The sequence below is a fragment of the Camelus bactrianus genome, chromosome 3, assembly GCF_048773025.1.
Source record: "Camelus bactrianus isolate YW-2024 breed Bactrian camel chromosome 3, ASM4877302v1, whole genome shotgun sequence".
In the NCBI taxonomy this organism is placed as follows: domain Eukaryota; kingdom Metazoa; phylum Chordata; class Mammalia; order Artiodactyla; family Camelidae; genus Camelus; species Camelus bactrianus.
The window spans coordinates 77,654,308-77,679,869 of NC_133541.1; the positions used below are offsets into that span (position 1 = coordinate 77,654,308).

The 25,562-nt window shown below is 37.1% G+C and overlaps 1 protein-coding gene across 3 annotated transcripts; it reads left to right on the forward strand.

The window, feature by feature from the left end:
* The first annotated feature begins 2,670 nt into the window (after positions 1–2,670).
* SLC25A46 (solute carrier family 25 member 46) lies at positions 2,671–24,158 on the forward strand. 3 transcript variants are annotated; one of them, XM_074360452.1, is made up of 9 exons: positions 2,933–3,069; positions 4,192–4,281; positions 5,615–5,657; positions 6,482–6,539; positions 9,058–9,135; positions 9,608–9,708; positions 16,593–16,649; positions 17,865–17,922; positions 21,908–24,158. In XM_074360452.1, exons 5-9 carry the CDS (start codon positions 9,112–9,114, stop codon positions 22,484–22,486), a joined length of 819 nt encoding a protein of 272 aa, XP_074216553.1. In that variant the 5' UTR covers positions 2,933–3,069; positions 4,192–4,281; positions 5,615–5,657; positions 6,482–6,539; positions 9,058–9,111; the 3' UTR covers positions 22,487–24,158. The 3 variants fall into 3 exon arrangements, with proteins under 3 accessions (XP_074216552.1, XP_074216553.1, XP_010969777.1); XM_074360451.1 differs by lacking the exon at positions 4,192–4,281 and having other exon boundaries at positions 2,671–3,069; XM_010971475.3 differs by lacking the exons at positions 2,933–3,069; positions 4,192–4,281 and adding an exon at positions 3,083–3,310.
* Positions 24,159–25,562: the final 1,404 nt, after the last annotated feature.

The window sequence follows — 25,562 nt, forward strand, 5'->3', positions numbered from 1 at the left end:
CAATTAAATTACTACCACATCTTATCTCAGCAGCTTGTAATCACCTACCAAGTCTACCAAGTAAAGGAGACTTTCACTTTTGCCCCATACAGAAGCCAGGTTGATCCTTCTAGAACATCATTAGGATCACCTCACTCTACTCTTAAACACAACTAGTTTTTGCCCATCACCAACAAAGCTCTGCAAAATGTGGTTCCTACCCTCCTTTCAGCTCTCAGTGAGCCCCTTGCTCGCTGGCTACCAAGCTTGTCATCAGGACCTTATACTTAGTTCTACCATGAAAATTCTTCTCCTAGATGAGTCATACTTCATTTAGGTCTGTTTAAAGATCACTTACTCAGAGAGGACTTCCTTGACCACCCAATCTAAAACCTCTGTCTCTATCACTTAATTTTTAAAATATAATACATGTCATTATGACATTGCATTATATATTTGTTTCCAACAATGCTGGGACTTTATCTGGTATATTTACACCCTATCTTCATTGCTTAGAATAGTATCTGGCACAGGTGGGTGTTCAATAAATATAATTTGATTAAAGGACCATTTGGATGTACTATTTTAATTAATAATTAATGAATAATAATTGCTTTTTAGAATCCTGACAATCCTATTAGGATCAATTCTATCATGAACATGTGCATTAGTAAATATTTACACCTTATATTTGTTTCCTTAGATTTAAGTCAAAAGATACGATCATTTTTATGGTTTTTGATACATACTGCCAAAGAGCCCTCCATCAAAAACCTGTTATATTTTTGCATCACTCCAAAAATGAGAGTTACTTTTTTCTCACTTTGCATAATAATGTACATTCCCCTTTTAAACACTATCATTTTTATAGAGAAAAATTTGGTTATTATTCAAATTTGCCATTCTTCAATTACTAGGGGGCAGACATTTGTTCATATAACTGATCCATTTGCATTTCTTTTTTAATAAACTGCCTTTTCATGTCCTTTGCTCATATTTCTACTGATTTTCCCTTACTGGTAAGAGCTTTTTTTTTTTTTTTTTTTTACAATAAAGTGATCCATGGTCCAAACTATGTTAAAATGTCATTTTCCCAGTTGCTGATTTGTCTTTAAATTTTGATTATTATGTTTTTAGTTTTTTGGTTAACACGTAGAAATTTAAATTTTATATGGTCAAATTGATTAGTCTTTCCCTACATGGCTTCTGACTTTGCTGTCAGTTTTAGAAAGTTTAAATATACTATTTGAAAAATACTCACCTATTATTTTCTTCCAGTATTCAATCTTTAAAAACTAAAGAAAAATTATATTACAGCAGAAATGCATTTGGGAGTAAGGTGTGAGGTGGGGCTGTTATTGTTTCCTTTCCTTAACTAGCTACCCAGTTGTTCTATTAATTCATCATTTCTCCACTAGTGTGGATGTAAAATTGTGAGATGCCATTGTTTTTATATGAAAACACACACAACACAAAGGCCTTTTTCTCCTTCTTTTAACAAACAATTAAGTTTTGGACCTGAGCCATCCCATTCCTAAGCAACACAGAAATATGCTTATTGCCATGTCCAGTAACTTGATTATTAGTTATCCAGTAATTCGGTATTAATACTCAAGTAACACAAGATACACTTAATAAGGGAACGACTCAATACGTGTGCCCAACCTACATTACAACTAAATTAAAAAATGCCATCCCATTCAAGACGAAGTTGATTATTACTTTAAAGTTCGCTTCGAAGTTTGAGAATAGTCCGTCAGGGTTCTCTTCCTAAAGCCCTCAGAATCCTGGCGCCCAGTGGGGAAGAAAGGACACAGGAAGAACCCATGTTAGGCTCCACCAGATCTAGGGGGAGAAATGCTGCCTGGAGAGCCCATGGAGCTGATAAAAACAGGTAGTAGGGGGCTCTCTTCAGAAGTCTTCAAAAAAATTTCAACTAGGGCCTCGATTTTGAACGATATCGTTTGGGATTTAAATTCCCTGCGCGATTTAGATGCACCGGGGCGGGGAGGGGAGAAGCTACAGAAAACTATAGTTGTTCTGTGGCCTCAGAAAAGCAAAATGCTTAATTCCTAAATTCTGGAGAGTAGTTTATATTGGGGGAGATGCGGGAAGGAGGAAAAGGGTACAGGAGGGGAAGGGGAGGGTTTTCTCCTGCGACGTTTTTTCCGAACGCTTGCTCTAGCCGTCCAAAGTACTTCGGGTTCACTGGGCCGAACCAGATCTCTCGATAGATTTTACCCAAAAGGCTAAGTGCGGAAGGCAAAGGTAGATGTAACGTTAGGGACACGCCGAAACTCTAACCTCTGACAGCTCCTTCGCAGCAGGCGGGGTACTAGCCCAACGAGGGAATAAAAGACCTAGGTCTAGGGCCTTTGTGTGGGGCCAGGCACTTCTGGCCGAGATCTGATTTCTGGCGTCAGCTCCACCCCCGCGTTATCTCCGTCTAGGAAATACCTTTGTTCGACCTCCACCCATTCAGGCCACACCTCTCATACCAATTCCTTTACATCTCTTTGGTACTGTGCTCTACTAACCTCACACTTTCCCACCTCCTCCCTAAGGGCAACAGTTACAAGGGTTACTGCCGCGTCTCCCTAGCAACCGTGTCTCTAATGGCCGCCGGAAGAGCCTACGATCACGTGCCCAGTGGATTTCCGGGTTTGCAACGTGAGTTCCGGTTGTCAGAATTTCCCCAGACGCGGCGAGTGCCGAGGAAGAGCTGTGCGGCCCGAGGTCGCCGTGGCCCCAGTGGTGGTGGGCTCCGGGTGGGCTCGCTCCATCCTGCCCCGTCTGCGATGCATCCGCGGCGCCCCGACGGATTCGATGGCTTAGGCTATCGGGGTGGCGCCCGGGATGAGCAGGGCTTTGGTGGCCCTTTCCCTGCAAGGTCTTTCAGCTCCGCGTCGGACCTGAGCCACTGGGTGACCACTCCCCCAGACATCCCGGGTAGCCGCAATTTGCACTGGGGCGAGAAGAGCCCGCCCTACGGCGTGCCCGACACCTCCACCCTGCTCGAGGGCCCCGCGGAGGAACCCTTTCCCGGCAGCAGCGGCGGCGGCAGCAGCAGCGTGCCCGGCCAGAGCAGCGGTGAGGGACGTGGGGCGCGAGGGGAGGCCGGGCGGAGTGCTGCGGGAGCCGCCGGGTCCTGCAGACCCCGGAAGCCGCGCGGAGGGTCCCGCCTCCCGGCCTCTCGGCCTATCGCGCGCCACACCCTCTGCCCTCCTTTAGTCCTCTGCCTCTCCGGCGGGCCTCCTCCCTCTTCCTCACACGAATGTTCTCTCCGGGATCACCTCCAAAAACGACACCTGCCTTAGCTGTGGGCTGCGCGGTAGGAATTTGGGAGGGTATTACATCCCATGACCTCAATCAAGAAAAAAGGAAATAGGATTGTTTACTGGGAATCATGGGAAAAAACACCTAACTGACCGGCAGCTCTATTTCCTTGATTTAAAATTAATCGATGGTGCCTTTGTGTTGTGGAAAGAGGCTTTTTTCCAGCATAGGTAGTCTTGCTCTTAAACCTGTCTCTACCACTCTTAAAAGCTGACTTTCTTGAAGTCTGTAATCTCTGTTTTCTCACCTTTAAGGTGTATATAAAAATAACTCAAGGTTTTATAAGTGTTAAATGAAATGAGGTGTGAGTGGTGCCTAGTACAGTAAGGAGTATAAAGTTGGCTAAAAATACTCCTTTCTTTCTTTCCATTTCCCATTTAATCCTAGTGGTTGTGTCTGTTTTCTAGATCCCCAAAGTATTCCTGTGTTTCCCACCACCTGCTTTCCTTTTCCTGACCTAAACTCCACTTAAGAGTAAAAGACACTGGGACATTTTCAAGATAAGACTTTGGAATCGAGACAGTTATTTTCTGTAGGGTGTCAGAAGACCTGTGTTTTAACTGCGACACTGTGACCTAGGTGTTCTCAACATCTGTATTCATAAAATGGAAGTAATGACTGCCTCTTCTCACTCTCCTGAAATTGTTAGAATAATAGATTATATCGTTTAATATTATGTATATTCTAGACACAAATTTTATCCTCATTTCTTTGATTTTTGACTTGGAAGTACAATAATATTTATTTGATTTGGGTTACTGGGAGGAATAGACTTTCAATATCATCGAGTGAGGATAGATGGAGGAGGATCAGTGACTTAACTCAGTGTCACACAGTTTTTTTCACTCTGGCTAGTTTTGTTTTTTTTTTCTATAGGTCCCAGAAGGATTCCTGGAAAGTTATAAATTAAATAATTCAGAGTGCATGTACGGTTGCTACACACAGTTACCTTCTTAGGCAGTAAAGGTGATGTTTTTAATTTTTTCATAATCTATGCTTGGATGGTTACAATGAGGAGGAGCTCTTAATAACCAGGGTTATATGGGGGATTTTACAGCAGTTAAGAGGCTGGTGAATGTTAAGTTTTCAAGGAGGATGGAAGCGGAGGTTTACAATAGTAAACCTTATCTTCTGGAAAATGTCAGTGGTATATTCTGTTAATACTAGGAGATGGCTTGTACACACACAAAAAAAGGAAGAGCTGAAAGGAGGAAAGTATCTTAATTGGGCAAAAGAAGCCTCTATCTGGCTTATACATTTTTCAAGGCAAGGGTGAACCAAATGGTTTCTCCAGAGACTGTTTACATGGCCTTGTTCTGACTGTCAAGAAATAGTGAGGGCATTACTTCATTCAGAAGAGCAGAGATGAGACAGAGGGACTGGAGAAGGGAGGAGAGAGAGAAAAGAGGATGAGAAAAAGTACCCCTTGTGAATACTGTATTATAGCTGAAATTTAATGTCTAGTGTCCTGGAGTTGTGATATTTCACCATTATGATTTTGAGCTTTTTAGTCAAGGAGAAGAAAAAATGTTTCTGTTTTGACATATGCATAGCAATTTTTCCAGCTGTAAACTCTTCTAATAAGGCTAGAGATATGCCATCAGCAGTAGCACATTATGTACACAGTAGCCTACCACAGAGACCTAACTAAGCAGCTACTATTAAAGTATTTGGGGAGAAAAAGAAGAGAGCCTTATTTACCCATTTCGATTACCCTAAGTGCTCTTTCAATTTAGTAATTTTCTTCTTTTCTTTTTGCTTGCAACTATTGGCTTAACATAGATGATCTCCACCAGCAACAGTGAATGACTAATTTTACAACATGGGAGATAAAGGTGGTACAAGTATCAGTCAGAGCCTTCTCTAGAAAAAATTGTATGGAAGTTGAAAACTGGGAGCCTTCAGATTCTACCTGCAAATGTGTTTGATTTGATCCTTGCAACATTTTAACACTTTTAAAAATAGTTGCCGATATCTTAAAATTGGAAGATACTATATAAAAATGAGACCATCTCTTTAGAAAAATCACAGCTTTGAAACACTGGGCTTACAGTCCCGTGTCGCAACAATGAACTGGAGCTGAAAAGCAACTGTACCTTTAGAAGGTCTACACCTTGCAGCTTGCCACAAGCCCTGATAGAACCCTTCACTCATTCAAATGGACTCCCTAGCCCCTATCAGAATGTGACTTTGGGACATGAAGTTTAAATGAGTATCATGTTAATAAAAGAAAATTTTTTGTTATTTTTACAGTAAGTCTAAATACTGGTTATGAGTAATCTTATTCCTTCTATTTTAGAACAGTTGAATAGATTTGCTGGATTTGGTATTGGACTTGCAAGGTAATGTTTTATGAAAAAATTTTTAATTCACTCTCTTATTTAAAGTTTTTTCTTTAATTTCTATAATTTATAACATTCAGTGACTAGTATTGTTTCCTTTAGATGGATTCTTTGAAACAGTAGATTAAATATTGAAAAATACTTGGCAGAACAAAATTATTAAAATCTATAATTTGATTTTTCCCAGTAAGGATAAAGAATAGTCATTTAATTTTATAATCACTAAATAATTTTGTAAGGAATATTTTAAGAACTTGTATCTATCCAAAGAATAAAATAAAATACAATCTTGTCTTACCCTCCAAAAAAAGTAGTTGTGTATTGAAACTTTTTCCTGAACATTCAAACTATAACAAGATATTTAGCAACATAGCATCTAGGTTTCACTTACATGGTCATTAAAATCCCTATAACTTAAGTGCAAAGTATGTCAAAACCAAAATTTATAGAACGGAGTTCATGAAGGGCAGATGACTCTTCTGATAGGAATATTGTTTCAGACATCCTCTGAAAGAAGGGGAAAGGGGCATTTAAATTGTTTAGGAAATGAGTTTTCTATATCAGGCATGCAAGATGTAGTTTCATCTTTACACTGTACATATTATTATCTATTGTTTCCTTTGCTTACCAGTTTGCAAATCTGGCTTTAGTTTTTTTCATGTTGAATCTTGTTATTGGCAGAATGATTTGCAAACATGTCCAGACATTTGAAAAGCTATTTTTTGCTTTTAAGAATAATGCATGATTCTTGAAGAATAAATTCAGATACATACACATTGTAAATTAAATTAAATACGTTGTAAATATAAATTATTATTTTTTAGTCTTTTTACAGAAAATGTACTGGCCCATCCTTGCATTGTTCTACGCCGCCAATGTCAGGTAAATACACTTTCTATGATTTTCTAAAAAGTAATCCTAACCCTGATTTGAAGTACAGACCTCAGATAAGTGTCTGAAACCATGTAACCATTATTCCATGTGAAGTGTACCAAAATCTGTATCAGTTCTCAAATTTTTTTGGTTTTTGGAAGCCCTTAAGTCTTAAAAACTATTGAAGTCTCCAAAGAACTATTGTTTATATGGATTAAATCTGTCAGTATTTGCCACTTCAGAAACCAAAATTGGGAAATTTTTAATATGTTTCTTTAATTCATTAAAATAATAAACTCATTAGACACTAATGTAAATAATATTTTTATGAAAAATCTCTATTACCTTTTTGAAAATATCTTTCATGTCTAGTATAATAGAAGACAGCCAGATTTTCACATCTGCTGTAGCCAGTCTGTTGCAACACATTGTTTTTGAAAGTAACAAGAAAGTCTGGCCTTAAATACATACCCATTTAAAGATGGGAGTATTTTATATCTTTTTCAGATAATTGGCAGATACTCTTCTTTGATACCACACCAAAACTCAATAAGTGATAATTTCTTAAAGGTTCTTTGCAATGTGAAATCTGAAACCACATCAATTAACTTTTTATACTCTGTTACATTAAAATCTATTGATCTATACTAAAAAAATGAAAAAAAAAGAGGACAGTAATTAACTGATCTACAAAATAGAAACAGACTTACAGACATAGTAACAATCTTATGGTTATGGGGGGAAAGGGGTGGGAAGGGATAAATTTGGGAGTCTGAGATTTGCAAATGTTAACCACTATATATAAAAATAGATAAAAAACAAATTTCTCCTGTATAGCACAGGGAACTATATTCAATATCTTGAATGAAAAAGAATATGAAAGTGAATATATGTATATATATGTATGACTGGGACATTATGCTGTACACAAGAAATTGACACACTATAACTGACTATACTTAAATTAAAAAAGAAAAGAAAAGAAAAAAAAATCTATTTATCTATACTGCATGTTGAATAGATTTTTTTTACCCATGCATGATTCTGTTATATCATGCATTGATTAATTGAAAAATATTTATTTACTGAGTTATATATAGATCTTCTAAATGTTATTTCATTTGATTTTATATTATCAAAAAATACCATCATTAAAACCACTACCAATCTCACCAGAAAAGTGCTTGAGTATTTCTAGGTTTTGGTTGGATATGTTTTCCAGAATTCTCATTTTTGCTTCTAAGCTCAAGTTTATCATTGGCAACAAATACTAATGTATTTTTTCAGTGAACAAGCCCACTTTGTTCATTATTTAAAAACATGTTTGTCCCAAGTGTGAATAACTATAGTCTGTTATTGTTTCCAGAAGAAATAGTGTTGCATGAAAAAAGTGGCTAGTTCAGCTTACAACCCCATCAGACAAGTTCTTTTCCTTATGATGCTATCTTCACTATGCAAATAAGAAAGATGATGTGTAGTCAAGAGTCAAGATTTTATAAAATTAATATATTTTACAGCTTCACCAAGGGCATTCTTTAGGGAAAGTGGCTTTTTCCTCTTTACAAGTGAGTCAGATGAAGAACAAAATAAGTACAAAAATGTGGTTTGGCACCACTGCCTTGATTCATGCTACAGAGTTAGCAATTTTACCCACCATTGCTTTTGCACTATTACTGAAAATGTCAGCACAGTGAAAAAGGCAAACGATGCCCTAGAATCAAGAAAATGATTTTGAACTTGTCGACCCCCTGAAAGGGTAATGAGGCCCTTGAAGGCCAGTGAGCCACACTGTGGCAGAAAGCTCCTATAACAGAACTTCTTAGAAAACTGAGTTAGAAAAGATACAAATGATTACAAATTATGCTGTTTATGTTTAGCACCAAAAAGTAAGCATATAGAAAGAAATAGCTATTTAAATAGCATGAACAGTGTATGCTCCCTAGAACAGTGACTTCAGACATACATTTTACATTGTAATCCAATGTATGCATTTATATGAGTAACTTAAAAAAACATTTTATGAAATAATACTTTCAGAATGTAGGACGCATTCTGATACTTTCTTCTTTATTATGGCACTTAATAAGTATTAGTTCTGACCCCCTTTACTGATTTCATAATTTACCAACTGTTTATAGCTTCTTATTGCTTGCCCTTGGGAGACACAAATTTGCTATTCCCTGAGTTCTTTGTGTTTCCTGTGTGTCGCATGAGCATTTTGCCACAGTGAATGTAATTCTACGGTTTAAGGAAACATAAATACCAAACCAGAAGGCCCTCTTTGTTGTCTGTTCTACATTACTGCGTATATTGTGCATTAGTCTTCACGGCTGCATTTGTATAACCAGACGTGCTGTACTACTAAGTTATTTAAAGCACTTCCAGGGTAATTTTGTTTATGTGTATTTTATGCTGACTTTCGAATTTAACTCTTGTTTATGCTATGACTCCACCTAATATCCTTCATGCCTTGTTATTCCTTGAGAAGACAATAACAGAATATAATCATGAAATATCTTTTCTACAGGTAAATTACCATGCTCGGCATTATCATCTCACTCCATTTACAGTCATCAATATTATGTACAGCTTCAACAAAACTCAGGTGAGAACTCACCTATACATTTTATTAAAGTTATTTATTTTATAATATAAATACCATTTGGCCTTAGTTGTAATTAAAGCAATAATAATTCTTTTTAATTTAGTTATTAAAAATACTGTAATAAACTATTTGTACTCTTGTCCTAAAACTTAACATGGTACCGACATCTTTTTGATGCCACTGAATAATCAGTAAATTCACACCTTTACCAAAATTAATTAAATATTAGGGATATTTAATCTATATTAGAAATACATAATTGGAGTGTTCATTTTGGCCTAAATGTAGACTACCTGTCAGATATTAAAATAATGATCGAAATTAGTTTAGTTGTGGTTCTCTGCTAAAATGTCCGTTAGACTAATGCCTTACTGGAAAATTTCAGTAAACATTCAATGTCAAGTTTTATTAAGACCTTTTTTGTGTTTCTTATTTAGGCATTAACAGAAATAACAAATTTTGTTCATTTTAGGGTCCAAGAGCCCTTTGGAAAGGAATGGGAAGTACATTTATTGTCCAGGGAGTCACACTTGGAGCAGAAGGAATAATCAGTGAATTCACACCTTTACCAAGGTACCTTTTTGGCATTTGCTCAATATTAGCTTCATATTAAAAATATGACAGAATATGATAATTTCTAAAACTATCTTGATTTTGAAAACTTTTCTGAAGTAGCAACAGAGGAGGAGAGACAGAGAATGAAGTTAATTAATTATATCTTATTGAATTAGTGTGTGTTAAGACTATGCTTCCCAGTCTAGTGTCTTTGAGATATGTCTTTCTGCTCCTGCTTCTGTGTGTCAGCAGCTATCAGCTAGGGAACAAACATGAGTGTGTACGCGGTTCCTGTTCTTTAAGTGGCTAGTTTGGTGAAGGAGACACTAGTAAGCAAATTTTAGTACATTGTGATTAGTGCTATAATTAAACAAACCCATTTCTGAGTCCAAAGGACACTGTGTGGAGTTAGTTATTGACAGAGATTTCAAAAGAGAACTGAAATCTGAGTTAGATCTTGAATTATGAATAGGAATTAACTTGGAAGAGAACGCGAGCAGGTAGAGGTGACAGCATGCCCAAGTCTATGAAAGTTGGAAGGTCTGGGTTTGGAAGTGTCTTATGCTTGGAATACTGGGCAGTATTCAGTAGAACAGCACAGAAAGAGGCTGAGGTGCTAGACTGAAGCATGATTCTGCCTTTGTAAGTGACTTAAGCTTTATTGTCTATGGAGTTGGGAATTTAAGGGATCTTTTTTGTTTTTTGTTTTCCTTCAATATATGGGTTCTTTGATCAAGGATATACTCAAGTGACAGTGTTATTTAAAAAAAAAATGGACTGGTAGAGACAGAGACTTGTGAAGAACTGCTATAGTAATCTAGGCCAGGCTGAGAAGGCTCTGAACTACGGAACAGAACAGAAGAAAGGAGCTTGATAGACATTTCTGAAGTATAATTGATAATTGGTGATAGATTGGGAATGGGGTTACGGGAGATTTAATTATCAGCAGTGACAGATTTCTAGATTGGAACTGAGTTGGAGAATGCATACAAAAAGAGTAAGCTGGAGTGGGAAAGAAGGTAAGGAATGCAACTTTCAATAAACAAAGTTTGAGATTCTTGTGAGACATGTAGGGGGACATGTCTAGTAACTGGTTGGAACCTGCTTCAGAGTCTTGGAGAAAATTTGAAGCTGGAGGCATAGCTCTGAATGTTGTGGCACAAAAGTAGCAGTTGAAGAATGAGGATGGATGAATTTCTCTAAGGAGAAAGTGTAGACTCAATGACAGAGAGTGGACCAAGGACAGAATCCTGGGCAGTGTTTGAGTGCACATGAGAGTGTGTGTGCTTGGTAGGAGAGGCAGTTGAGGAGAGTGGTAAGAGATGTTCACAAAACAAATTGAAATAGCAGTCAGCTATAGGACAGTAGTGTCCTAGAAGCCAGGAGAAGAGAATTAGAATTGTAGATTCTTTTGGACAAGAGGGTAGATAAATAGGGGATATTTGCTGCTGGACCTGTTTTCTCTCTGAAACAGGATATGAGTTCATTAGGTGAAAGAAGGATAAGACTGGGGTCAAAGCAGAAAAGTATGAGAACAACAGTAGACGTTTGGGACAGTCACAACTGTGCATAACAGAAGGGGAACCTTACAAAGAAAGTATGAAAAGAATGTGAATAGATAAGGTTGGAGATCATAAATTTGTTTAGGTGCTAATTGGCAGGACTTTGTGATTTCCTGTATCAACAAGAAATCCCAGGGATGGAGTTAAAGACTTTGAATGGTTTGTTAATCCATAATTGGCCCCGGGGGGGTAAATTTTGGGGGTTGACAAGGAAGCGAGGTAGTTGAAGGTGCAGCCAGTAGTGTCTCCATCTTGGGATTCAGTCTTTGTAGGGAAGGAAAGGCAGAATAGACTAATACCCAGCTTTTTGCCGGTGTGATTGATTTCAAAGGACTGCATAGCCTTGAAATTCCTTTAACATAGCTTTGCTAAATGTTATAAACAAAACAAAAAACATTCAGTCTGCTAAAAGTTTCCCCTCTCATACTTAAAAAATCTGAATTTCTGCCCTTGGCTAACTTTATTCACCCCATTGCTTTTTATATCACAGGATAAAGTCAAAAGATAGTATTTGTCATCAAATGTTCTTGAAGTTCTCGCACAAACACAAAATTCTATAAAAATTTAACAAAATTCAGGAATTTCTATATAGAAGTGTAAAGAATTCTGTATTTGCAGTCAGAACACTATAGGTCCTGGTCAAACCACTTTTTAGTTGTGGGACCTTACGCAAGTAACATCATTTCTCTAAAGCAGAGATGAAGTAGTAACTTTAACTTCAGGTTGAAGGAAAGGGATAAGAGAAATGGGAATGGGAAAGCACAGAATTTTATTAAATTTTACTATCTCACTTTCTTACCCTATAGACATACAGACATATCTCTCATACCTCAAAGGGTGTGTATTATCTCTTGGTCGTTTTTCATCTTATTAAAGAAGACGCAAAAGGTTATCTTTCTTGTATTCTCTTTGGATGAATTCTGGCAATAAAGCTTACTCATTAATTCACTGATTTATTTACCTGATGTTTCCTGAGTACTTACTATGTGCTAAGTCCTGTGCTGGAAATCAGGTATACAATGAGGAGAAGCAGTAAAAGGTACCTGTGGCCATGAAGCTTAGGATCTAATGTAAGGAACATACATTAAGGAAAATACTTCCTCTAATGAGTAAATAATTACAAGTTGAGATTTGTTCTGTAAAGTAAAAGAATATGGTTCTCTGAGAGTATTAGAGGGTTAGGAATAATGTCACTAACAAAATGACACATAAGTTGAGATCTGAATGGCGATCAGGAGACACAGGCCACTTTGGGCAAAGACAGTTGTAGGGGGGTTTGCAGGGGGCAACATGGATTGCTCAGGGAAAGCTCATATGGCTGGAGCGCAGAGCAGGATGGAGAGCAGTGAAAAAGTAAGATCCTGTCTCTGCTTGGCCTTGTAGGTCACTTTAAGAATATTGAAGAGTCAATGACATGATCAGATTTATGTTTTTAAAGGGTCATTGTCACTAGAGGTGAAAAGATTGCAGGAAGACCAAGTACATAAAAGGATATGTGTTCATAAGCTGTAATCTAAGTGATCTTTTGGGGTAGATGTAAATGGATAATTTTGAGATATATTTAGGTAAAATTGGTGGAACTTGGTGATGGATTAGGGGTGGTGAGTGATAGGCAAGGAGGCGTCAAGGGTGACTTTTAGGATTTTGGCTTATGTAACTGGATGTCATAGGAAGCCATTCTCTGAAGTACAGTGTAAACATTTTTTTAAATTCTAACCTCCTTGGGCAGGTTTGACCTCTCTCGGGGGAAAACATAGGCACAGCAGACAAGGCAGGAAAGCAGTAACCCAGAGCCCTTCACAGAAGTTAACTCCATGAGGAGGACGGGCTCGAGGGCCTCCTAGACAGAGGGTCTCCGGTTGCTCGGTGACCACTAGGTGCAACAGGTGAGGCAGTGTGGGCTCGCTAGTGCTTAGCGTTCTTATACTGATTACGGTCACATCTGCGGGAAACAGCAAGTCTGTAGTGCTTACTAGGTCACCAAGCTTATACTTTCTCAGTAGTATTAAAAAAACATGTATGTAACCCAGGATCATCATCTGCGACCTCTTTATCTGCTGCCCAGACCCCTCCCAAATCCTTCCCCAAACCTGCCCCCGGGCAGAGTAAGGTGGACTTTGTGTTGCTCAACCCTGAAGTACCCTTTCTTTTCATGCAGTATTTCTCATATCGTTAACACAAGAAGCACCTCTAACCAAGGCTTCCTGTGTCATTCAGTCCCTCACAGAACCCATCTGGCTGAACTCCAACTTAGTTTGACTCCTCTTACATTTGTAGCTGTACCAGTATAAACATTTTACTGTTTTCTCCTCATGTTGTCTGTTTTTCCTGATGCCTCCTCTGAATTCACTGACTTTAAACACATTCTATTTCAAATGCAATGAAATCTTTCTCCAATTCAATAGACTTCCTTTCTGATGAACAGTTCTCAATTAGCGAACACTAAAAGAGTCTAAGAGTAGGAAAGATAAATCCTAAGTTTGGTTTTGGACCAGTTCCTTTTTAGGTACTTTGTCACATCCAGGTGGAAATGTCAGTTGACAGATGATATATAAGGGTGATACAGAGGGAAGTCTAAACTGAAGATAGTAGATTTGGGAAGTTCTGAAGCATCATCTTGGATGAGATTACTTAGAGAAGGAGTATCACATACAAAGTAAGACAAGAAAAGGGCTTGAGGAACTCCAGAATAGGTTTCTGGGTTAAGAAAAAATGCCTCTGCAAAGGAGTCAGAAGTAGAGACCAGAGGAGAGCAAACCCGGACACGTGTGGGCCAGTGGAGTACAGGGGCAGGAGCGCTGCAGCGGGAGGGAGGAACACGCGTGCCTGATGGCTGCTGAAAGGCCAGATTAGGTACAGACCCAGAAACGTCCATTGGATTTAGTGACATGGAGGTCATGGAAACCAGGAGAAGAGTTGTTTTGGTAGAATAAGAGGGAAGAAGCCAATCTGGAGTGGGTTCAGAGGTGAGTGGGATGTTAGGACACAGAAATAGCAAGTTTAGAAAGTTGGCTGTGAAAAGGAGCTGGAATATGAGGTGTTTCGGTTAGGTTGAGGGAAGATGTTTTCTTTTTTAAGAGGGAGGCTATTTGAGCATGGGAAAATAAGAGGCACTGGAAAGTGAAGACTGCATAAAGAGTTACTTAAAAATTCTGTTGCTTCTATATATTGATTATACATGTGAATATGTGTTAGTCTGTCAAATGGAAAACTATAAAAAGCAAGTCGCTTCTCTTAATTTTGTTGCCCATTTGAAGGGCAGCTTTAGCTTGTAAAAATAGTGAATTAAATATATTTACATATTTTGGCATTGTAATGAAATATAAAAGAAGTTTAATCGCAAGAAGGTTTTTACACTACCCTCTTTCCTGAACCATTTATATGTGCTAATTTAAATTTCTAGAGTTGTGGCCCATTTTGTAAAGGAGTAGAGAGCAGATACAAGGAAAAGTGTCTTAGGCTTTTTTAATACTTAATTTTAAATTTCTTTTTTCACTCTTTTTACCCTAATAATCATAATGATCTTAAGAATTGGCAGTAGTAATCAGTATTGAAAGGAGAGTTGGTCCAGTCCTTACAGAACCACAGGTCACAGACCGATCTCTCCATAATGTTAACAACAGTTTCAAAATTAATGCCATGATAACCTGTGGTAACCCTTTCTGAGGCCATAGTAATTAGAATAATAGCAGTGCCAGATGACTTACAAACCATTTAGCATATTTTGTTTTATAATAATAAAGTCACTGTCAGTAAGTTAGGTGGCTTAATTTTTCATCTGGATCATTAAATGTTATTCCAGCTATATTTTTCTGTAGTTGTGTTCAGGCCTAATATAGTATTCTGGTATTAATTTAATCAGGATGACCCAGAACACTCTCAAAAGGTCTTATAAATCTGAGGTGATTGTTCTGTTGGCTGAAAGTTTCTCTGCAGACTTTTCAGTCTCCTAGAAACATGTAGAAAAGTTCACATACCACCCATGCTCTAAGTGTACTGAATTTCCTTTTCGAACACTTACATTATTAGTGATTCATTTTCTTCACCTTTTTAATATAAAATATATTTATTCCTTTACCTCTTCATGCTTGTCATATTTACTCATTTCAAATAGAAAATGTTTTTCTCGGGTACCTGCCGTGGCCGTGGTACAGTGGGCGCCAGTGTCATCGGGGAGCTGGTGGCAGCCGGTCTCCCCTTGATTGCACACTCCTTCTCCTTTTCTCTGTTACTCTGCCTTTCTCCTTCCCCTCTCTTCCATGCCCTCTGTCTGCCCTTTCATTTTTTTCTGCATCCTTACTTTCCCTTTTCCTCTCCATTTTCTTTTCTCCTTTTCGACTTTCCTCTTCGTATAACTGTCTCCCTTTTTGTCCTTCATTCAGCTTGCCTCTCTTCTTTTTCTTCTCTTTTTATGGTTTCCAGAAGTCATCTAAATAGCAGAAAGCTCACAGTCCTAGACCTTGGCTCCTGACCTGGCATTTTCCCTGTCTCCTTTGACATATCTCTCTGATCTTTTTGACCTTCACTTTTCTCATAAGTAAAAGAAATACAACAATACGTGCTCTGCGTATCTCCCAGGATTCCTTCCTGTATCAAGTGAGATGAGAGGCAGGCAGGTTGAGTACAGAGTCATAGAGACCAGGGTTTAGACCCATTTCCACCACTAACTAGTTGCATGGCTTTGGGTAAGTTATGAACCTCTCTGAGCCTATTTCCTTATCTATGAAAAGGGGTAATGGGGTCATTGTGAGGGTTAGAAGTAATTCATGCAAAGCACTTTGCACAATGCCTGGCATACGGTAGGACCTCAAAAAGATAACAGAATCTAATAAAGGTTACAGAAGTAATGTCATCATAATAAGTAAAAGCACTTTGGAAATCAGGTGCTACACAAATGTGTATGTCATTCTGCATTACAGTTACTTAATTTTGTTCTGTTTTTTTTTTTAATTCTCATTCTTACATACATTTTAAAACTTTTTTCTTCCTTTATCCTGTTTTTTTTTTTCTCTTTCCCTTTCCCATCCATTCTGTTTTCCTCAGTCTGTCATTTTTGCATCTCCTCCTCTAATGTCTCATGTTCATTGTTACAATCAGTTGTAACTCTTCCTCCCCTATCAGCCCCATCTGTCAGCTCATACAGAAGACCTTGTATATTTTTTCTTTTCATCCCATTAAAATTGTTCGGTGGGTGTCCCGAAAGAAAAATGTTCACCATTAGAATGTATTTCTCCTGCAGATTAAAAAAATATTTTTTAATTGGTTACCTTTTTGAAACTTGGGCTAATTCAAGATGTTTTAAATAACATGGCTTTTGTTTTATTTAAATTTATTTTTTAGGGAGATTTCACATAAATGGAATCCTAAACAAATAGGAGAACACCTTCTACTGAAATCGTAAGTATCAAAAGCAGCATTTATATTGAAATTTTCCATCAGTTTTCATAGTGTTAGAAATGAAAAAAATCTTATTAAATAAATGTACTGAAGGAAAGTAGAGCAATGAAATATTTGTGGGACTAGAACTTCACAAGAAAAGTAACAAAGAGTTAAGGAATAAAATCCTGAAATGTATATTATCTTTTAAATAATCTTTCTAATTTGAAAGGCTGAAATCACAACCTGATTTTTCAAAGGTCTTCAACTTGTTGAACCCAAATTGCCAGGAAAATTATGATTATTATGCTATTATTTTATTAGTAAGCAGACATACATACAAATTTATCTGTATGGTGATGAGCAAACTCAAAACCTTAGTGTCATTACAGTGTAGTCTTAAAGGCACGTAGTGACATTACAACACTGACCATTTTTGTAGATTAGAATTTTACTCTTCACTTTTTAATTTTTTTTGAAGATTGTGAATTGGAAACCCCCCAGCTTGCTGGCTCCCTCTGTGGGACATTCCAGCACATTATAACTTAGTGATGTTCCATTCACCTTGAAAACCACTACTTGCCAGGACCTGGCCCATAGGGTTAGGTAAGTCCCACCTTGATATTATTTTAAATAACTATATTTTGCAGGCTTGCAAAGTTGTAATATTACTATGTCTAAATAGTGACAATAGGAAGCAACTTTGCAAAGCTGTACAATATTGTTTTTTAATAATAAAAGGGGACTTCACTCACCATTGGAAACTGGCCTAGCTCTGCTGGGTGGGAAATCTGGGAATGGATAATGGTAATAGATAGGACAATAGAACAGTAGACTTGTTCAGAGATCACTGAAAAGGAGAGCAATGGAACGGATCCCTCTTCCTAATTTTACGTATCAGATTTATAGGCTATATTAGCTATACGCAGGTAGATGCCCAAACATGAATCATAGACAAGCCTACATTTTACTGGTTTAAAATAAAATTATTTTCTTTGCAGGCTGTCCCTGTGTTACTATTAATACTTAATTTTTCATCTTTAATTGTTGAGTTAATAAGCATCTTATGTTACAGGTCTCTGATGTATCTTTAGGCTATAGGTATTAATAGTTAAAAACCTTAAAAATATTATTTATACTTGAATATAAATTATGTTGATATTAAAGTAGATATTTTAAAAGTTAGTGTAAGCATCTTGTTTCAGTATACTGATAAGTTTGTTTTAATTTCTACAGACTAACTTATATAGTGGCAATGCCTTTTTATTCAGCAAGTCTAATTGAAACAGTACAGGTGAGCTATTTTTTATTGTCATTTTTTAATTAAAACTGTTTTAGAATATCCAATATATTGCATATGTCTGATAGAGTAACAAAAATTTAACACAGCATCCTTTTAAACTTTTCATCTCGCAGATACCACATATATATCAAAGATTGTATACCAGGCACATTGCTGGTATGTCTTATTTCCTTTGCAAATTTACTTCACACTTCTACTTTCCATTCTTTTTATCCCTTACATAGGCTGTTATATTCTTCATTTAGAAATCTCAGAACCCAATCTATGACTTGCTCTGAATACAAAAAATCTATGGGGATTTTTTTCAACTTTTTAAGACCCTCATATAACTCAAATGATTATGGCTTATAGGACAGTAAATTACTAATTACCTGAGTATAAAACATGATGGATAATAATCCTAACAGTGAGAAGGTAGTCTCCATAGGTAGTTTACTAACAGCGTTCTTTTTAAATACTCCTTTTAAGGAACATTTGATTTTATGCTGTGTTAAGTGTACAAAGCTAAAGCAATCTCCCACTGGCATTTTAAATTGTTTTACTATTTCTAACCACATGGTGGCGCTTCGAGTATACTGAATTAAGACACTTTCTCCCCTCACCATTCCAATATTTAAACCTGTGAGATAGTTTAACTTTACCTATACACAAAATCCAGCTAGTTGTCTCCCACCTGTCTTATGTCTTCAACATCAGATCCTCTAGCATATTTTTATCTTCATTGTGTATGAGCTTCCTCTGTCTACAAAAACCTCACTGGATCAGCCTTTCCTCTTCTAATTACTCTTTTCCACTTAATTGCTTTTCTGGCCCCAACATTGATTTTTTTATGTATTTATTTTTTAGAATTATTAACTGAAGTTAATGTCTTGTGACCCAAATATTCTTCCCTATCTCCTTGCATTTGGCAATGTGAAATGATATAATCTTTAGATGGGGCTGCAGTTTACATACCACTCTGTGAGATAGTCTGATTTTACAGAAAAGGAAAAAAACTAGCAGGAAGTTTGTTATTTAAGGGAAAAAAAAAAAAAACCTAAACAGCATGTTTTATGGGGGGAAGCAAGTTTTAGCTTTAGACAGACCCATATCAGAATCACATTTCTCTACTTAAATCTGTGACTTTAAGCAGATGTCTTATTCTTTCTAAGTTTTCTCATCCAAAAAATGGTCTTAACTGAATTATAAAAATTAAATGAGTCATTTATGTAAAGTGCCCAGCTCACTCTCTGTTAGTTGTTTGTTTGTTTTAAAAACTCAGTATCCACCCCGAGTGGATAATTTTTTCCTGCTTCAGGTTCCACCTACTAGCTGCCTCCTTCTTACTCCATTTGTCTGATTTTCTAGTACTTTTTTTTTTCCTTCTTCAATTTTACTCTCTTGAACATCTTCCTTTTCTTTTAATAATCTCTTTACCATCTCTTCTCCTGTGCTCCAAAGGCACAGTCCTTGACCCTCTATGTTTTTTATCCCATATTAACTATCCTGGAGAACTCATTTACTCTCATGACTCCTTTTAACTCTAATCTTTATATGAATTTTAAAAATTAGGAAAGTCTTGATTTTTGTATTTCTTTCATCCTTCATAACCAGTCAGTCATCATGCCTTCTCAGTTCTAACTTAAGTGAGTATGAGATCATCTGCCTCTCCCACTGAGAGGCCATCATTCTCATCCCTTCTTGTTATATTAGCACATTAGCTTCTTTCTTCCAGCTTCAGTGTTTTTTGCCCAACTGGGGAGCTCAGAAGTCTTTGAGAACAGTCTTTCCCTTGAGAAATACACATTCATACATAGATCTAAAGAACACCTCCTGAAGCCTTTAAGTCTGAACTTCCTAGTGATCTGCCATCTTCACCAAAAGTCCTCGTTCTAGCCCCTGCATTGTAAAGTCCATTCTGCATTCTCGTGCAAGATTAGCGTCCCTAAGTTGCAAGGCTTATATCCTTCTGCAGATTAAGGATCCATATTCCCTAAGATCAATTTCAGACTTCTCAGTGTAGTATTAAATCAGGATTTTTATTGCCTTTACCTTTTCAGCTAATCTTCCTTAACTGCTAATCTTAAAAAATTATTTTAAAAGTTTTAAATTTTAAAATGTATTGAGTGCTAACCTATATCAGGCACTGTTGTAGACCCTGGGGATACCACACCAAACAAAAATACTCTGCCCTCATAGCACTTATATTCCTTCAGGGAAGACAGATATAAACAAGATAAATATAAAGTATACTTCATGATGCTAAGTGCTAGAGAGAACAAAAGTAAAACAAGGAAATTAAATAAGATGTAGGGAGGATCAGTTACTATTTTTTTTTAAGATCAAGAAAGTCCACACTGAGAAGTAAAGGGCATTTGAGGAAAGATCTGAACATAAGAACTACATCAATATTTGGGAGAAGAACATTCTAAGCAGAGAGAAAGGAAGTGCAGAGGCCCTGAGGTGGGATTGTACCTTATGTGTTTGAAGAGCAAAAAGGAGGCTGATATAGCTGAAACTGACTAAGCAAGGGAGAAACAGAGGAAATGAAGTCTGAGAGGTTAGAGGAGAGGAGATCCTACAAGACATTGAAGATCATTGTAATAATTTGGCCTTTACTTTGAGGGAGATGGAAAGTCTCTGTGGGTTTGAGCAGCAGTGATCTAACTTATGTCTTTATTAGGATCTCTTTTGGCTGCTGTATTAAAAATAGACTAGAGTGGCAAGGGGGCCAGAGGTCAGTGAATGAATTAGGTAACGTGAGTTCATTTTAGTCTTGTGGCTTTAAATATACTCTATGTACTGAAAACCCTCCAGCTCAGACCTTTTCTTTGTAGTCTAGAATGTAAACTCCACTTAACATTTCTGAACTCTTGATCTTCTCGCCCCAAATTGCTACCCTAGCAGCACTGCCCAACTCAGAAACAGCACTGCTGCTCCTCCACTTCCTCTGGCCAACAGCCTTGAGGTCATCCTTGACCTCTCTCTTTTATACTCCCAACCCAATCCACAAGTAATTCCTGTTGGCTGTAATTTTAGGATATATGCACAGCTGAAGCATTTTATTTTCATTGCTACCTGCTAGTCCAGTCCACTTTTGTATCTTTTCTGGAGTGTGTAATAACTTTTTTAACTGGTTTCTTAGCGTCTGCTTTTATCCTTCTCTGCACAACAGTCAGTGTGATATAAATTATATCTTGTCCATCTCACACTTAAAACCAACTGGCTGTTCCCATCTGACTAGAGGCCAGAGTCTGCACAGTGGCGTGGTCTGGCCCCTGACCACCTTTCTAACTTCGTTTTATGCTCTTCTCTTCAGTCATTGCTGCAGCCAAATTGGCCTCTTAGCTGTTCCTTTTCTGCCTGTCCATGACTCTATAACCCGTATCAAACTTAATTATGTATATCCCCAGAATTGTAAAGAGGTAGAGATGCTGCAGGTGATAATGACTGACATTTACTGAGTGCCTTCTGGGTACCAGGCCTTTTTGCATTTAGTGCCCCCAGCAACTCTGGCCATAAAAGGTAGGTAGTATTAATCCTGTTTCCATAGAATGGTAAACTGACACTTAGAAGGAGTCAGCTAACCTCCCTTGGTCACAGAACCAAGGCAAGTGCATGACAGAGGCAGGGTTTAAACACACGCTTAAGAGCTCTCAGCACTGTGCTGCCTCTTTAGTGCCATGTGGTTACTGCTTTTCAAAATGAGTTCTCAGGAGCTTCTTGAGGGTGAGGAAACCAGGGAGGTCCCCTCCACATTCTTCCGCTGTTTCCCTTCCCCAATAAGAATAGGTCCCAGCTTCACTGCTACCTGTTTTGTGAAGTTTTATTTAAAAAAAATGATCTAATGCCGGGATACCATTCGAAGTTTGCCAACCATTGACGTTTTTCCGCTCTAGTCAGTCTATTAGGATTTAAAAGGGACCTAAAAAGAATCCTCCTTTGGGGCAGAATAAGCAAACGTTAACCTTTCCTTGTCTCATCACCTTCATTTCAGAGTGAGATAATTCGAGACAATGCTGGAATTCTGGAATGCGTTAAAGAAGGGATTGGGAGAGTGATAGGCATGGGAGTGCCTCACAGCAAGCGGCTGCTCCCGCTGCTTTCCCTGGTCTTCCCGACGGTGCTGCACGGGGTTCTTCATTACATCATCAGCTCCATCATTCAGAAGATTGTCCTGCTAGTTCTAAAGAGAAAGGCTTACAATAGCCATCTAGCTGAGAGCACCAGCCCGGTGCAGAGTATGTTGGATGCTTATTTTCCAGAGCTTATTGCTAACTTTGCTGCCAGTCTTTGCTCTGATGTGATACTTTACCCACTGGAAACAGTTTTGCACCGCCTTCACATACAAGGAACACGCACAATAATTGACAATACAGACCTTGGCTATGAAGTGCTTCCAATTAATACACAGTATGAAGGAATGAGAGACTGTATCAATACCATAAGGCAGGAGGAAGGAATGCTTGGCTTTTATAAAGGGTTTGGTGCTGTTGTAATACAGTACACGCTGCACGCAGCTGTTTTACAGATTACCAAAATTATTTACTCTACACTTCTTCAAAATAGTGTTTGAAATTTAGACTCCTGGTTAGTCTAAAAGACATCGTCTGGATACTTCATTACGAAATTATGAAGGATATGAGTGAAATACTGGGGGTGGGAAATGGTTTAGAAAGTAAAACTGGTAGCCCACACTCATTATATTGACTCTTCACTTTTTAAAAAAGGCATAGGTATATATTTTGGATTCCAAGTATTCCAAATTTGAAAACAATAAAAATAACACTCATGAATTAAATTCTGGCTAGTGTAGCCCTCATGCTGAACTAAAAATGATGTTGGGAAGAAGCAAAAATTTGTCAGCAAACTGAAAACAAAAGTTCACACAGATGAATTTATTTCATCTGACTTTAATATTTATTACATGTTTATTTTGCCTTCTAGATTGATACTGGTATGCCATTCCTAATATAGCGTGTAGTGGCAGGTCATAGTTTACCTTTAAGCAAATAAATTATGTTATCAGTGATAAAGACAAGAAGGGTTAGATTTGGCAGTCTGTAAGCAGGAACTGAGAGTTTTAAATTGCATTGTCCCTGAATAACTTTAATGGCTGTACATTTATTATATAAAGCCACTTATATGCATACATATAACTTGGAATTTCCTTCATCCCTACAAATTTTCCACTCTTAGATCAGGTTACTGCATAAAATGAAGTCATGTACCTTCTGCTTCAATATCAGGATCAAACATGAAAAGCCAAGGTACCCAAATGATTTAAGGCAAACAGCATATTTGTCCATATCCAAACCCGCCGTTTCAGTGCCAGCAACTTAAAATTCATCATAGGTTTATAAAGTTTGATTTGCTTACCTAGTTTTATGAATCATCAGGCTTTTAGAGCCACTCTTAACAGAGATAGAATGCAAAATAATCATGGCAACTATTCCTGTTTCCACATTTACAAACTGTATATTAAAGGGAATGTCACTTGCCTTTCATTTTTGAATGACTTGTCTTAGAGGAGACACGATTAAAATTCACCTGGGAATTTGTGCCTCTTGCCTTCCGTATAGTCATCGTTGAATAATGGCTTCAATTTTTACTTTCTTGTAGTTTTTGTTTATAGTTTAATTCTCGTAACTAGATACACGTAAAGGAAAAAGCAGGATTATCCTTATCACCTTTTATTTAAATTTGCTTGGATGCATCCTGAAGAAAAATAGAAACCTTAAAGGAAGTTTGTCCTTTCTTTTTATGGATGAGAAAAAGAAGTACGTTTCAAGAAGTAATAAGCAAAAAAGTTGTTAATCACTTTAATAAAAAAAAAATTCTATCTGTTCCTGAATTGAAGTTGGTGGGTGAGACTCTGTATAGTGAAATGATACGCATTTGACTGATCCATCATTAAACGTTTTGAAGTTTCATTTCCTTACATGAGTCATCACTTTTACTAGGAAGCATTTAGCACGCTGAAGTACAGTGACTTTGCACTGATGTTGTCCAACCTAGATTGCATACAAATGGAGATCAGTTTCACTTGCTAAATGTCAGTGAGATGGTTACTTTTTGTGATTAATAATATTGGAACCAAAAAATGATATCCAAAAAGCATAAAACAGTATATATGTACCAACTCTCTATACTGTCTAGTGTGTTTTTTTTTAATTACTAAAACACCTAAGTTTTCCATTTTTAAATTCCACCAAGAGGTGAAGAATAAAATCAAATGTTATATTTTACAGTTATTCTTTCAGACTATGGTTTACTTTGTCCAATTTATGACATTTGAATTGTTTTCATTTCTTTTTTAATTACTAAGTAAATTTTTAGATATTTGTATGTCCAACTTCCTAAAAGCGTTTCATTTTTATTATAATCAAAGAAGATGGTTTCAGACCAGAGTAAACTTCTGAAAATTTCTAGAACAGAATTTGAATGGGATCAAGTATCTACTAGTGAAAATCTGTGGGGTCCTTTATCCAGCTAAAAATTAGATATTTCAGGATGATTTGATAGAACATAAGTTGCCATGAAGATTCAGTGATACAAATCTGTCTCAATATGGAATCATTACAAGACTGACAGGCTGAACCATACAAGTAGGTTGGTCTTATTTTCTGTCTCTTTGGAGAAAGAATACAAATTAATGTTAAAACTAAAATGGAAATGCGGCAAGTAAAACACTAATTTTTTAGTGCCATTCAAAATGAGTTGAAATACTAAAAATCCTTAAAATTCAAGCACTTAAATGCTAGCCAAATATGTTACCACTGAATTTAGAAAGCAGTAAGTGAAACAAACATTGGCATACTCTTTCCCTTTTTAAAATTGCTCTATTTCCTTAGCATATCGGTGCCAAAATCAAATATCCATGGGCTACATTTCCTAAGATAATAATAGTTCCAAATATTTTTAATTCATTATGATTAATAGTATCATGAATAAGATTCTATTAAAATGTTCTCCAGTACCCATAACCCTCTTACATAAGCCAGATTTTGGCCATAGAGCTGAAGTATAATGTGCTTGCCTTACATTATAGGGCTTCTTGAGTCAGATAGTCTGAAAGCAAAGGAATTAAAAACTGAAACGCCTGGTAAATGTTAATTTACTATATTAAGTGAATTTATGAATTGATATACTAAATCATGTTTATAAATCTCCCTTGAGACACTCTTCTCTATTTTATGGTTTCTTGAAAAATAATCTCTAGGTTTAAACAATTAAAGCCTCCAAACTCCAGCACTAGATGTTGTAAAGATGAAATAGAACAAACTAATTTCAAAATGACTATGGATTGTGGGGTTTGATAACTTAGCCGGTGTTCTCAGAAAGAAAACTGGAGAGGTGAGAGGTCTTGCTCACTTTTGCACATGTGCCTGACCACTCACGGCTTTCCTTGCAGCACTGGCTTTGTTACAACTGCACAAAGCATTCACTTTACTGACTGGACAAAAATGCTTCAGTATTTCTGTACATTCATATATCTGCTCACAAAATACAACACACTGCTTTGATACTTGGTTTTTCAACTGAGATTGTGGAGGATGTTTGCCCCCAGTTTGCTTACTCCATCTTCTGGAACACAAAAGACTACTCTGCCAGTTCTTGAAAAGATAGCCAGATGTGAATTAATTATTTTC